Source organism: Gopherus flavomarginatus, chromosome 7 (assembly GCF_025201925.1).
Source record: "Gopherus flavomarginatus isolate rGopFla2 chromosome 7, rGopFla2.mat.asm, whole genome shotgun sequence".
In the NCBI taxonomy this organism is placed as follows: Eukaryota; Metazoa; Chordata; order Testudines; family Testudinidae; genus Gopherus; species Gopherus flavomarginatus.
In genome coordinates this window covers 79462421-79477831 of record NC_066623.1, presented here as the reverse complement: position 1 = coordinate 79477831, position 15411 = coordinate 79462421, and the positions used below count along the sequence as shown (strand labels likewise).

General features: G+C 39.9%; 1 protein-coding gene across 1 annotated transcript in view; it reads left to right on the top strand.

Moving 5' to 3' along the window:
- Positions 1-15411, top strand: part of SNX7 (sorting nexin 7) — a 56361-nt gene that overhangs the window by 24488 nt on the left and 16462 nt on the right. The window contains exons 6-7 of the mRNA XM_050960977.1: positions 142-341; positions 4217-4303. Of these exons, the coding sequence (XP_050816934.1) occupies positions 142-341; positions 4217-4303 (287 nt within the window). The remainder of the gene's footprint in view (positions 1-141; positions 342-4216; positions 4304-15411) is intronic.

The window sequence follows — 15411 nt, the reverse complement described above, 5'->3', positions numbered from 1 at the left end:
AAAAGAAGAAGAAAGCTTTGTTACTGTAATATCTCCTTCTTTTTGAGGATAATTTGGCCAGATTTTGAAACTAGCCTCAGTTTCTGTGCTTTGCATCTATCATTGACCTGTGTACTAATATGCACTAATCTTCTTATTAAGGGTATTATTGTGAAATGAAGGAATATGGTCCAATCCATACTCTGTGGTGTGCATCAGAAGAAGATCTAGTAGATTCACTAAAAGGTGTTGCCAGCTGCATTGACAAGTGCTGCAAAGCTACTGAGAATCGAATGGCAGGACTATCAGAAAATTTGCTGCCTGTTCTACATGAATATATTCTCTACAGTGAAGTATTAACGGTAAGACCATAAGGGTTGCTTATACTGGTGTATTGAGTGACCTTTGAAGAGAGAATCTGCTTTGTATGTAATAGATTTTGCAGTCACTGCATTAACTCTTTGAGGGCTACAATTTGTCTTTCTGCTGCTAGTTGAGAACATAACAAATGAGTTACAGAGTGAAAAAAGCTTATTTAAAAAATAAATAAAAGCAAGAATAATTTTCCTTAGGATGGCTGCCCTCTCACACAGAATCCTTTTTTTTCCCCCCTCCTGGCTCCCGTATTAATTAGACAAGATGTGCCCAATCTCGAATAGAAGATTTCTTTCATTTTGGGGACTCCTCTCCAGTTTCCTCCTGCAGCTAGCTCCCCAAAACAGCAATATTAAGGGTTGAGGGGTTGTGTCCTTTCCCTGGAAATTGTTGCACCTTAGGAAAGGCTTACATGCTAGTGGAGAGAATAGTTGTCCTTACCGTAGAAGCGTTCAAGGAATTACAACTCATGAATACAGAAGAACTATCTTCTTTCTGTCAAAATATTGACTCATCTAGGAATGGAGACTGATACACAAAGTAAGGCAAGGTTTTTCCCTCTTTGGAGATGTTTCTAAACCTTAAGATCCTGACTGCTATTCTGGAAAAGGGCAATGAACTTCTTTAATAATTAAGCACCTGGCATGTGGACATGCAAATGTCATGCCAGGGCCTGTTACTGCACGTTCTGTTCCATTCAAGGCCCTTCTAACAGTTTCTCTGACAGTCTCCCATTGGTGGGAGACAACTAGGAAAATTTTTACTCTGCTTGGTGAATAAGAACACATAATACAGTGTGGGTCAATTAAGGGACATTGGTTGAACAAACATCAGAGCCTCTACATCAGCATCCTAGTGTTAAAGTCTGTCTGCCTGGCAGTACTGTCCCCGCAGAAGTCCTGACTAGACATTTTTGTCCTCATTGGAATAAACAACATTGTGATAGCGGCATTTGGGAATAGCCAGGGTGCTGTAAATGCAGCTCCCTTATGGGAAAATCCTCTCCTGAGAGTGTTTTACATCCCAGAGTGCACATATCTGTAAGCAGATCATCCCAGGAGAATGACTAATCCACGATGGGGTGTTCCCAGGAGATAGTTAATTGGACAGTTTGACCAACAATCTCTCACTCTGCATCCATTGCAAACCATCAGCTAGGACAAGCATTACAGCCTGTGTAGAGATCCAAAAGCCTTAATATTAGGGGGAGTTCACAGTCATGTTGGGCAGGGTTGATTTCTTTGCATTGCCCACTTTTTTTCTGATAGCATTAAAGAAGGCAGAAAGAGACTATGGCCTGCTGAAGTTAATTACATCAACTTCTACACTGGGTATCCACATCATAATGAATAGTAACCTTCAACTTGGGACAGTGCTACTATCCTGTGCTCCTTCAAGCCTTTAGATTTCATTTCCATCCTTTGCTTGTCCTGGGAGGCAGCTTTTACTCTGCCTGAAGGTTGGAAAGATTATTTTTCAGTATGAAAAGACAGTTACCCATACCTGCCCCAGACTTTCTCCTCAGTCATGATATTTGTTACTTCCATTGGACTCTCTTCTTTGCAGTTTGGCCTGTCCCTTTGCCAGTTTTCTCTGCCCATCTCATTAGAACAGTTGCGGTGTATGTGCTGACAAAAGAGATTCTATGGACAAGCTGCAGAGTGACTATGTAGCCTTTCATGCGCATCTCTGGAATGAATGTTGCTTGATGTCTCTGCATTAGCTCTCATACCTTTTGGGATACTGAGTTTTGGGTGCAAACCTTCCAATGCAACATTGGGCAGGCTTGAGCAGTTCATCCATTGGCTCCTTCCTCCTCTATTCCATGCCAGTCTCTCTCCCTTCTTTCACCCTGGATATTTTGTTCTAATGCTCACTTCTGCCCTGCACCCTGGTTAGGATACTCTAGGCAGACTAAGAATACACTGATCATAGCCACACTTTGGAAAAACCTGTTTTCTGAGGCACGGCAATGCTAACACCTCCCAAATTGTCCCCATAAGAGTGTATGCCTAAGCAAAGGTTTTGTCAGTAAGGCAGGATAATCCTCATATTTTTCAGCTTTGGAAGTGCTGAATGGGAAAGCAGATGCATTTGGATCCTAAGGAGGAGGTTCCAGAGCCAAAAGTCTTTGCATCTGGGTTGATTCCCTCCTACTTGACTGACAGGGGAGACAGGACAAACCACTATGTCTCAGAAAACAGTTAACAGGCAAGAAATTTGTTTTAGGTCAGAGTACTGCTGTTTGGAGAATTTGTGAATGTGCTATTTCTTAGAGCAGCAGAGGAACTGTGAAAGCATAATATATTTATTTGTTTAGCTTACAAAATTAATAAAAATGTGAAAATAATTAGAGAACTAATGAACATTCCCTGGGTTCCTCATTTACAAAAAAAAAAAGCATTTGCCATAGCTGGCACATATTAGTACTGAAATTATTAGTTTTACCTTGGAATTAGAATTGATATTTGTTATTATGGCTGACAAACAGAGAAATTCTAATAGTTTCTCCTGTAGTTTTATATAGGATAAAAGAGGAAGTAAAAGGAAAAAAAAATAGACAAAAGAATATTAACTGATTTCTACGTGTTTCGATTTTACTCTTATAACCATATATTTTATATTTGTAATCAGATACTTTAAGGTATTGAATGGTAACTTTTTTGTTATAGGTATGTACTGTAGTTGTATTACTTATAATTGACCAAAAACTGTTACTAAAAATTCTGGGTAATGTCTATTTGAAAACATAGTCTTTTTAAAAAGGTATCTTATTGAAGATGATTTATCAATGTGCACTAGTCAGGATGGCAGTGTATTTCCTCTTCAACATTAACATTTTGGCAACTAGCATAATGTGAGATCAACTTCTTACTACGACTGGTTATGCCCTACACTGTGCAAGATGTACTGTACTACATATGAATACTGTAAATCTCTAAGCGTACCTAAATTAAAGAGTAGAAGTTGTTGGGACATGGTAACATACAGGATTATCAAAGTTTTTTTGGAATTTATATTTACATACTGTCTTTCTTCTGAGTCCTCTTAAAAAGACATCAGCTTCACAATAGTTCTGTGAGGGAAGTTTAATTTCAGTTTTACGGATGGGGAAACTGAGGCACAGACATTTTCACTGACTTCCTTGATATCACACAGCAAATCCAGAGCAGTTTGGAATGTAACCTGTAATAATTACTGGTCATGTAGTCTGACAACATTCCCTACCTTTTTATATTAGTTTTTGCTATTCCGCTATGAATCAAATCTATTGAATTAGCCTTAACTTTAAATAAAAGTGGGCTTGCTAACACTGGTAGATTTAGTTGATTATTTTCAGATAAAGAATTCTGATAATTTTCCTCTTCCTTTGCCACCAAACTGTGGTACATACATACATAACATAACAGACTTACAGTGATAGTTCCTGTAGTATCTGGTATATCACTTTAGTTGAGTCCTATCTCTTATGCTATTGCTTTTATTCAAATAAAATACTTCCAGTATTGGGACTTCTCTAAATCATGTTTCTTGTAAAGGATTAAAATAATATGACTATTTCATAGACTGACTCAGTATATAATTCTTTACAATTTGTAGCTATGTAGATTCTCGTAGCATTGGGTTTGGTAGGATTCCTAACAATTTTTCAGTAAAAAACAAATTAAAGAAATGGAGGTAATAAAAACAGATCTACAATAGATGCTTTAAAGCTATCAAAGTAAAATCTTTAAATCTGAGAATTCTATTGAGGGGATAATCTATAAATTCTCTAAAGTGTTAAGTACTCTTGATTGCAAGGTGTCTTTGTATACAGATTGTTACAATTAAATACGATCTATTTCATCCTAATGTTTTAAAGGGTGTTTTGAAAAGAAGAGACCAAATTCAGGCAGAGCTTGATTCCAAAGTTGATGCTTTATCCAATAAAAAGGCAGAAAAGGATCTGGTAAGTATGTAAATCTTTCTGAATGTTAAATTGTATAACTAAGGACCCTATTCTGACTAAAAATTAGGAGTTCTCCTGACAAAAATAAGCCCTGAAAAGCCATGTTTTGGGGCTGCACACTTCCTGACCTATTCTAAAAAAGTTTGCTCATGCACTGCACAGGAAATAAGAATCGATATAGTGGTGCATTAACAGCTGCTGAAATGCCCTATAAGAGGTAGTTAGGATGGTCAGACCTGTTCCTTGTTTATGCATTTTTTTTTAATAAAAATATGCATGGTTTATTTTTGTTTTGGAGAGATTCTGCCCTTCTGTTGGAGCTAATTTGGCTCTTGTTACCAGAACTTGTGGGGCATCTCCATGCTTGTTGCTTCTCCCTAACAGGGATCCAGAATTTGACATTTGGCAATAAAGCTGTAAGTTAACTACTTTATCACTGTAAGACTGCCATTTATTCCTTTAGACTTCCACATTTTAGTGTCCATCTGTTTACCTTATGAGCCTGGCCAAGTGTCACCCAGCAACTTCTAGCTACTTTTGTCTGCAGTAGCATCAGTGTTATAATAGTTCGTGTTTATCACTTTTTAAGGAATGATCTTAAAAATGTACTTTTGGTCTTATTTCCTTTGTAGGTTTTCATTTTGTTTTAGACAATATTTGTGGGCATTTCAAAAGCACTTGATGTTGACCTAACTGCTCCCATTGAAATACACCTCTACCCCAATATAACGCTGTCCTTGGGAGCCAAAAAATCTTAACCGCATTATAGGTGAAACCGCATTATATTGAACTTGCTTTGATCCACCGGAGTGCGCAGCCTCCCCACCCCCAGAGCACTGCTTTACCGCTTTGTATCTGAATTCATGTTATATCGGGTTGCGTTATATTGGGGTAGAGGTGTAATTTGGTAAGAGTCCTGTTGACTTCAGTAGGAGAAGAGTTAGGCCTTTTGTTGAAAGCTTTTGAAAAGCCCATGGCTTTAATGGGAAAATGTCTTAAATAATTTCTTAACATTTTACTTGGAAATCTTAAGTAACTGATTTGGAGACATAGTCAAATACCTAGGTGTATAAATAACAGCTTGTGCAAAATTGTAGGTGCAAACCAGACGCTTGTTTAACGCCAGGCTGAAAAACAGGCCCACTGTTGTCATATACTAAACAGATGCAGTGCCATTTCGCATATTGCAAACAAGAACAATCCTATTCTGTAAAAATCAACTGATATAGTTTTATGCTTTGAGAGAGGATTGTGATTGAAAATTTAATTACTTTCAATTCAAGAATCATTTGCCAACCCAGATAGCTATTTAATTGTAGTGCAAAAAGGAAAAGTTAGTGTAGAAATCTTATTTTCAAGCCACTCTCATATTCTACATAAAAAAGCATAAAATCCTAATACTTGGTTTCAGAACAGTCAGTCAGATGACATGAACAAAGCAGGCATTTCTTCTCTGAATATCAAGACTCAATGATTGCGTTGCTCCTCCTGCCGAGTAGTGACAATGGGTAGTAGAGAGCTGTCAAACAAGGGGAAGAACAAAGTGTCCACACTCCTGCTACTGTTTGCCACGTCTCAGGCTTGTTCTTTAATATCAATAACTTAATTGTAGTTCCAGCAATGAACCTCAAGTTTTATATTTTTAATCTAATTTCTGGCGTACTTCGAGATTATGCTCATTTTACTGCGCTGCCTCAAAATATGTGAGCAGCTGTGCTGCAGGGCAGACAGGATGGCTGACCCAAATTTAGCTTATTTCTTCAGTGAGGACACGTCTAGCAATCTGTCTCTATGGGTTTTCTAGATGGCTCTGTTTATTTTGATAGTTGTTTTTCTAGTAGACTCTTTGCAGCTATGGAAACCTTCCTTAGGTTACATGCAGTCAAGAAAATGGGGGAGTAAGTGTTAAATTGCTTATTGACTGACAATTCTGCTCCGCCTTCCTCTACATAACCCAAGTTTTTAGAATTGCCAGGAAATTAGCAGGCAAGCCAAACTATTTTTAATGTTCAAATGATCAACCGGTGATCCTGATAGAAATTACTATTGTGTAAAGGATATGAGTGTTACTAATTTATATGAGCAAATAGTAGGTGGAAAAGGCTGAAGGAATGTGATAAAAGGGTGGCACAGTTCTTTGTAATGAAGGGTAACTAGCAAGAACAAGGTAGTACAGAAGGGGAACATACTGGAGCTTATTATGTCTTACTGAAAGGAAGAATGATGTGATAAACAGAAGCCTATCTGAAGTACTTATATGGTGCCTTTTCCAATTTGACATATGGGGAACCAAGGCACAGTGAGACTGAGACTCGCTGGAGCCCGGGACTGAAGCTGAAGTTTGAGCCCTGCTGCCCAAGGCTGAAGCCAAAGCTCAAGCAACATGGCTTCACAGGACCTCCAGTGGTGTGGGGCCTCGGCAATTACCCTGCTACCTAGGCCTGCCTGGGTCCCCAACAGGAGCCCCCCATTTCTGAGCAATCTCACTGTTCCCAGCCATTCAGCTAACTCACAGGGTCGCTTTTGAAGACTATTCCCTCTATTGTAGTAACTTCCGATAGTGACTAGTCTCTGGTGGTGCTCCCCAGGTCCTGCCACAGGTGGCCCCTTGCCTATTCCATCTGGCCCTCAAACATGACAGAAGGACAAGGGGACGCTAGCCACAATCTCAGGCAGGGCTCCCCTTGCTATTGGATTGCATTAGCAGTCCCTAGTAGCCTCTCCTGCTCCTGGGCAAACTTCTCCCTCCATCTTTTTAAGCTCCCCTTCTCCAAGGGGAGCTTGTTCTGCAAGTGCATCTAAGTGGAGCATCAGCAGACATGGCACTGGGAAGACTTGACTTGGGAGCTGTCAGAGCACCTGAAGTGAGTGGAGGAAGAGAGTTGAACGAGGTTCCTTACCTAGGACCCATATCAGACTGCTACTAGTTGAGTTACATGGCTAAGTGCAGTAGCTGGCAGCAGGACAAAGCTGTTATTCCAAATTGCGAGACTCGGTGTTGGATGTGAGGATGGTTGCTGGAAAAGAAGAAGAGCCTAGTCCCGGTACTCTCTCTCTCCCCCAGCCCTCATGTCAGAGTTGGGGGATCTGCAGCCCCATGTGATACAATGCAGGGGAGTTGGGCTTCTGAAGCCAGAAGCTTTGTTGGGGGGCAGGCCCCTACCCCTTGTGGTACCCTCAGAGGAGATATGGGCCACTGGGAACATGTGAAAGCACTTGAAAGTTAGGAGATGCCAGATTTATAGTTACCAGTGCAACTTTAATTCTGCCCCAATGTATGGATGCATTATGATAGTGTTCACTTACATGATTATTCCTGCAGGACCCATGCCTCAATCAGTGCACAGGATGGACATGCAAGGGGGCAAAATTAAGGTTGCGGTGGAAACGATAATTCTGGCATTTCCTAACCTTTGAGTGCTTGACTTTGCATCCTAAATAATGTTTTCATGTAGTTCCTTTGCACAAAATACTGTACAGTATAAACAGTATATAAAAAATACTTAAAAGTTACAACATTTATGTCTATACAGCAAAGATTTGACACAAATGGTTTCTGTTAGAAGACTCATAATCTGTTTTAATGTAAAGATGAGTTGGGAGAAGTCTCATGTTCAAACTATTCTGCCATCTGGAATATGTATTTTTTTTTATTCCCCAGTTGATTTCTTGACAGTAAACTAAACATATTGAAATATTACTATCTGGTGTCGTTTGATACCTACAATATCATATACTGGAATGATGTACATGTGTTTTATAATGTAGTTTGTATTTGAACTCTAGTCTCTTTAGAGGCTTTTGAGACAACATATATATTTGGTTTTCATGATGTAAGAATTTATTTTACTGTCCTCCTTTTGCTGCCACTGTGTTTATTCATCTGTCTTGGATCCACTCTGTACTTCCTTTCTCTTGTCTTACCTCCTTAGTATACATAGCAAGTTTATATGCTATTTAAAAATATAGATAAATGTAAACCAAAAAGGTCCTAGCATGCTCAGTGACTGGAGTAGTTGCATGATCTTCGCTTACTGCAATTACTTGGACACAGTAAAGTCTACAAGCTAGACTGTTACATGATCTTTACTATATTTGAATGAACAAACCTGGATGAAAACTACTTTGAAACTAGAGGCGCTGCTGATTAAGAGTCTGGGCCAAGATCATTAAAGTAAACGGAAAGACTTGCTGCAATACCGCCCTGCCCCCTTTAGAAATTCTTTGTGAAAGTGAATGGTGAGAAGCCCTGGGTGCCCAGACTCTAACCAATCCACCTAGCAGGCTGCTTCAAAGCCATGGATCTTGGAAGCCCTGTGAGCCTGGGCTGCCGAAGAAATGGGAACTTGGGAGCCAGGGCTTCCAGACTCTTGGTTAACTATTAGTCTGAGGCCATGGGAGCCTGAAAGCCCAGGCTGCTGAGGAGCTGGGCAGGTGTTCTAACCGAAACCTGCCTGAGATACATTGGATCTTAATCAAAATTGAACCAACACTACAAAATGTGCTGATGCATTGTCAATTAAATCTTTGGCATGTTTCCAACAAGTTCTGGTACTTATGTATTTAAAGCTATTCACGTATATGAATTGTGCCTTTGAAGCCAATACACGTCTTGAAATCAGTGAGACAGCCAAAGTCCTGAATTGGAGCCTAAATATTTATATCCTTCTTTCACAGAAATATTGTCTGCCATAAGTTGTATGAAATTTCAGTTCCCTACTGAATTTCTCTGTGCTATAGCAGAATTGCCAGTAGGAAGTATAGAGATTACCAGTAGGTTACCAGTAGGAAGTACAGAGGAAAAACTGTATGCAAAAGGGAGGAGTGAGCAAAGATCCATATTCAGAAGTGGAAAAAATGAAGTAAAACTGCACCTTTTTCCCCTCAACCCTGTTGTAGGAGCTTATATAATTAGCTGTGGTGCAAATAAATTCCTGGATGTAATCTTAAAAAAAAGTTTAATTTAAAATTATATTTCTGAACAAATGCACCAATTTTCAGCCAAATAGATGCCATTTGTAATATTGGCAATGTGTATGCCCATTCAAAGGATCACAAGCCAGTTGCTAACTTGCTTTAGCAGTCAGGAGAAACCGATGATATTTAAAATTTGATGGACGACTGTGCAAAATCCTAAAATTAAATATTTAAAATGTAAAGTTTAAATGCCACTTTATTTTTTTTACAGTAATGAGTAACTAAAGCTGGTTAGAAACTGATTTCTCACTTAGTTTCACAAATTTGTCATACTACCCAGCGTTATGCTCAAATGCTTATTGTATTTTCTGTATTTAAGAACAACTCCCTGTATATCCATACATAAATTCATGCTGCTTTGGCTAACCACATGTGCAATTTTTTCCTTCAAGACTGAATTTTTCTTAAAGCCTGATGCAGTGTTCTAACATACTAAAATAGTACTTATAGCCCAACAAACTCAATTTTGTTGAATTTGTGAGCATTAGAGCTATTTATAAATAAAAAGGAAAGATTTTCCTTATCACAATATTGATTATACTGGGGTAATTTTTTGTAGTTAATATGTTACATCATAGTGGTGATCATTTCTGTTCTGTTTAAAATAAATCTTTCAAGATAATTCTGTGTACAGCCTGTTCTTTTCCTCTATTTCTGTTTCCTAATTTTAATTCAGATAAAGAGCAGTGTGGTAATCAGCGTTCAGGCCTCTGATTCTTTCTTTGAATCCTCTTATTTCTCACACATTTCAGGTCATGTTGCTGAGATCTTATTTCTGCTTTGCAATTTCATTATAGCTTTAGCACAGATGTCTGTCAGATCTAATCTGATCTTGAAATTCCATGTAACCTAATTGAGTGGCAATTGTATTTTCAAGAACTTTCCTTAATTAGAGCTTCAATGCCTTTTTCTTGTTGTCAAGATAGTCTTGGCTACAAAAATTGGTGCACTGTTGTTTGTTGACCCTAGTCAAACTAAAATAATAGCAGCAACATGTCATTAACAGAGGTATTAATAGAGCATTATTGTTGAATTTCTGTGTACAGATAAAAATATTCAATATTCTGATTCTTGAAAAATCATAACTAGGTCCTTTTCCTCAGCTAAGATCATGTGTAATAACTTACATTATGGCTTATGCTATTTAATTTAGGACATATACAGTAGAACCTCAGAGTTATGAACTGACCAGTCAACCACACACCTCATTTGGAACCAGAAGTACACGGTTAGGCAGCAGCAGAGATCCTCCCCCCCCCGAAAAAAAGAGAGCAAGTACAGTACTGTGTTAAACATAAACTACTGAAAAAAAAAATAAAGGGAAAGCTGCATTTTTCTTCTGCATAGTAAAGTTTCAAAGTTTATATTAAGTCAATGTTCAGCTGTAAACTTTTGAAACAGCAACCATAAAGTTTTTTGTTCAGAGTTACAAACAGTTCAGAGTTACAAACAACCACCATTCCTGAGCCATTCATAACTCCAAGGTTCTGCTGTAATATACATGCAATTTCACCAAGTAATGACTACTGTGAGAACCAAAACTTTGTACTTCCTGATAAGGTGTATATATGTTTTGTGCCCAACCATTCTGTAATAAATAAGCATAATAGTAAAACGAACAAGATGTGTGCTAGCCTTCACTACTCAGACAGTTTTGCTTTTAGTAGCATCCCTTTTCTCCCATCCTTTTTCTATTTAAAGTGAATCTTCTTGGGTCAGGGACCCAGTATTTATCTGTTGAGCACCTACCACATTTCAGTGGCTATGTAAATGTTTTTTCCACTGAATTTCCTTTCACAGAAAAATTAAATGCACACAGGGCTTGATTTTGTTCTCAATCAAGTCAACAGTAATATTCTCATTGACTTCAATGGTACAGTATGGGTATGTCTACACTACAATAAAACACCTGCTCTGGCTTGTTTCAGCTGACTGAGGTCTGGTCTACACTACACGTTTAAACCGAATTTAGCAGCGTTAAAAACGATTTAACCCTGCACCCATCCACACAATGAGGCCCTTTATATCTATATAAAGGGCTCTTTAAACCGATTTCTGTACTTCTCTCCTACGAGAGGAGTAGCGCTGAAATCGGTATTGCCATGTCGGATTAGGGTTAGTGTGGCTGCAAATCGACAGTATTGGCCTTCGGGCAGTATCCCACAGTGCACCATTGTGATCTCTCTGGAAAGCAAACTGAACTCGGATGCACTGGCCAGGTAGACAGGAGAAGCCCCGTGAACTTTTGAATTTCATTTCCTGTTTGCCCAGCGTGGAGCTCTGATCAGCATGGGTGGCGATGCAGTCCCAAATCCAAAAAGAGCTCCAGCATGGACCGTACGGGAGATACTGGATCTAATCGCTGTATGGGGAGACAAATCTGTTCTATCAGAGCTCCGTTACAGAAGATGAAATGACAAAGCTTTTGAAAGAATCTCCAGGCTATGATAGACAGAGTCCACAGCACAGTGCTGTGTGACAAGCGTAACAGAGAGCCAAAGAATTAAATGGATGCTCATGGAGGGAGGGAGGGAGGGAGGGGATACTGAGGACTCCAGCTGTCCCACAGTCCCCGCAGTCTCCGAAAAGCATTTGCATTGTTGGCTGAGCTCCCAGTGCCTGAAGGGTCAAAAACATTTTCCTGGGTGTTTCAGGGTATATGTCGTCAATTTACACCCTTCCCTCCCCCTCCCCCCGAAAGAAAAGAGAAAAAAACCGTTTCTCGCATTTTTTGAATGTCGCCCTATGTCTACTGCATGCTGCTGGTAGAGGGGGCGCTGTAGCGCTGAACACCAGCATCTCCTTCCCAGTGGCAGACGGTACAATATGACTGCTATCCATCGTCGTCATCAACCCGTGAGTGCTCCTAGCTGGCCTTGGTGAGGTCGGCCGGGGGCGCCTGGGTAAAAATGGGAATGACTCCCGGTCATTCCCGGCAGATGGTACAGAACGGCTGGTAACCGTCTTCATCATAACAACTGGAGGCTGAGCTCCATACCCCCCTCCCAACTTTCATGTCAAAAGAAAAGATTCTGTACTGCCTGGACTATCATAGCAGCTGGAGGCTTCCTCCTCCTCATTTTATCTCACTAAAAAGTCAGTGTTTCTTATTCCTGCATTCTTTATTACTTCATCACACAAATGGGGGAACACTGCCACGGTAGCCCAGGAGGGTTGAGGAAGGAGGGAAGCAACGGGTGGGGTTGTTGCAGGGGTACCCCTTAGAATGGCATGCAGCTCATCATTTCTGTGTGATCTCTGGGGCTCTGACATGCAGCGGCTGTGCTCTCTGGTTCTCTAATAGACTTGCCCCATATTCTAGGCAGGACTGACTCTATTTTTAGATAAAACATAAAGAAGGGAATGACCCTGGGAGTCATTCCGATTTTTGTCCATGTGCCCCTGGCCAACCTCAGCGAGGCCAGCCAGGAGCACCCATGACAGCAGCAGACGGTACAGAACGACTGATAACCATCATCTCATCGCCAATTTACAATGGCATGGCAGACGGTGCAATAAGTATGGTAACCGTCTCTGCTACCTTGCAAAGGCAAGTGAAATGCTGCTGTGTAGCACTGCAGTACCGCGTGTGTCAGCAGCATCCAGTACACATACAGTGACAGTGACCAAAGGCAAAATGGGCTCCATGGTTGCCGTGCTATGGTGTCTGCCAGGGCAATCCAGGGAAAAAGGACGCAAAATGATTGTCTGCCGTTGCTTTCACGGAGGAAGGATTGAGTGATGACATTTACCCAGAATCACCTGCAATACTGTTTTTGCATTGAGATCTTAACCCAGAATTCCAATGGGCGAAGGAGACTGCGGGAACTATTGGATAGCTACGGGACAGCTACCCACAGTGCAACGCTCCGGAAATCGACGCTAGCCTCGGTACATGGATGCACACCACCGAATTAATGTGCTTAGTGTGGCCGCGTGCACTTGACTTTATACAATCTGTTTTACAAAACCGGTTTATGTAAAATCGGACTGATCCCGTAGTGTAGACATACCCTTAGGCTCACAGGGCTTGGGCTGTAAAATTGTGGTGTAGGCATTTGGGCTTGGGCTGGACCCTTTTAAATAAAACTGTGATTCTGTCAGAGATTGTGGAAGTCACGGATTCCGTTATTTTCCTTGGCTTCTGTGACTTTCACAGCTGCAGGGGCTGGTGCAGCTGATCCCGGGGCCAGCTGTTCAGGTGCCTCAGGACAGCCATACTGACTGCTGCTCCGGCAGCCTGGGGTGGCTGGCCCCGAGGATTGCCTGCTGCTCAAGCGGCTGGCATGGGAGAAGCACCCAAACAGCGGTCCCCAGGGCCTTGGAGCAGGGGTGGCTGGAGGCAGTCAGTCGCCAGCCCCCACAGCAGCGGTGTCCTGGGGCCCCCCAGAGCAGCAGCGCCCTGGGCCCTAGGAACTGCTGAGTTTCAGTCAGGCGTGTGTGTATGTGTGTGTGTGTGTGTGTGTGTGTATGTATATATATATATATATATATAATATAATATAAAAATAGTAAAAGTCATGGACAGGTCAGGGGCTGTGAATTTTTGTTTATTGCCTGTGACCTGTCCATGACTTTTACTAAAAATACTCCTGACTAAATCTTAGCCTTACTTATAAACAAAACAAACCATTCAGCTTGTCTTAGGAAGTGTGTTCTCATTGAAAACTAAGTCAGTGACAAGTTTGAAGTTTTAAAATTAAACTGATTTAGCACACTTGAGGCATAACTCTTTTTTAAATGGTTTTCTTTTCGTAAAATATATGAAATATTTTTCATATTCAGATGAATTTTAAATGGTTAAGACTTTTAGTATGTTTAAACAATATGCTGAAGTTTTTAACAACAGTGATTTCAGCATAAAAGGATTTTTATTATTTTTTGGGGGGTAAAAAGTAGTACCTGAAAGCAGAAGCTTATGGTTGAGAGGGCACCTTACTCTGGTGCTTTCATTATAATTAATATTCACCACTGAGGTTGGCTCTATTTTGTATGGTTTTTAAAATTTAGTTCTAAGCAGATCTTATATAGCTTTTGATAATCTCTCAGATGTCAGATTGAATTTATCAGTGCAATCTAGTGGTCAAAAATTCTGGTGACAATGAGTGGCAGGAACCCTAATCCAATTTGAAAAGCATTTCTGCCATAGATGTTGAATCACAAACTGCCATTAGCGCTGATAAAAGGCTAGTGCAAAATCTTTAGATGAGTTGTTAAATTGTTCTTTGTCACTGAATGGTTTAAGAAACGGGAGGTTATAAAGGATACAAAATATTTTGAGGTCAATACAGCTGTTACTGCTGAGGCTTTCTGATTTCATTCAAGTAGGTTTGAGTCACAAAGTGAACTTCATGACATTAAGATTTTCCTGTTTGAGTAAATCAAGAATACAAGCTCATTGTATTTACCCTGTCTCTCTGCATAACAATATGTGATTTGACATATAGCTGAAGAAAGCCAATAGTGTAGAATATTGCTGCCCTGGCTGTGTTTTCATACAAGAGAGAACTGAATTCAGCTTAAGTGTGGGATTTAACACAAGGTTTATTGTGAGATAACGGTTTAAAAAAATCTGGAAAATAAATCTAAAATGCTGAAATTCCCATTATAAATCTTGTTGGAACAAATGAATTAGCTCTTGCTGCCAGTATTCTGTGGTTTATATCCCACTGAGGGACTGATGCCACAAAGACATGGCCTGAAATCTAAAGAGGCTGGAAAGCATCAAGTCAGATGACAGACCTCTCAGTAACGTTGCGAAGCCAGCTGACAAAGTACATCAGATGTTTTTGACAGTTCCACTGAAATAATCATAACATCTTAATTTTATCACGTATGTTATGGAGTCTTATACTATTTGATTTTAGTGTGTTATGTAAATATGCTTATTAAAAGTACTACAGGTAAAGTATTTATTTATTACATTTTTTTAAATTAGCCAGTAAATGTTCTAGATTCCTAAGGCCTAATTTTCAAGCCTCTATATTTCGTTCAATACACAGAATAAAGAACTCTTTATCTGTTGCTAAACGTACGAAACTTCCATAAATGAATACAGTTTAAAGCTAAGAATACATGTAATCCTTAAGGTAACTCACTTAAAAGACAATGGTTTTAAAGCAAAAATATTA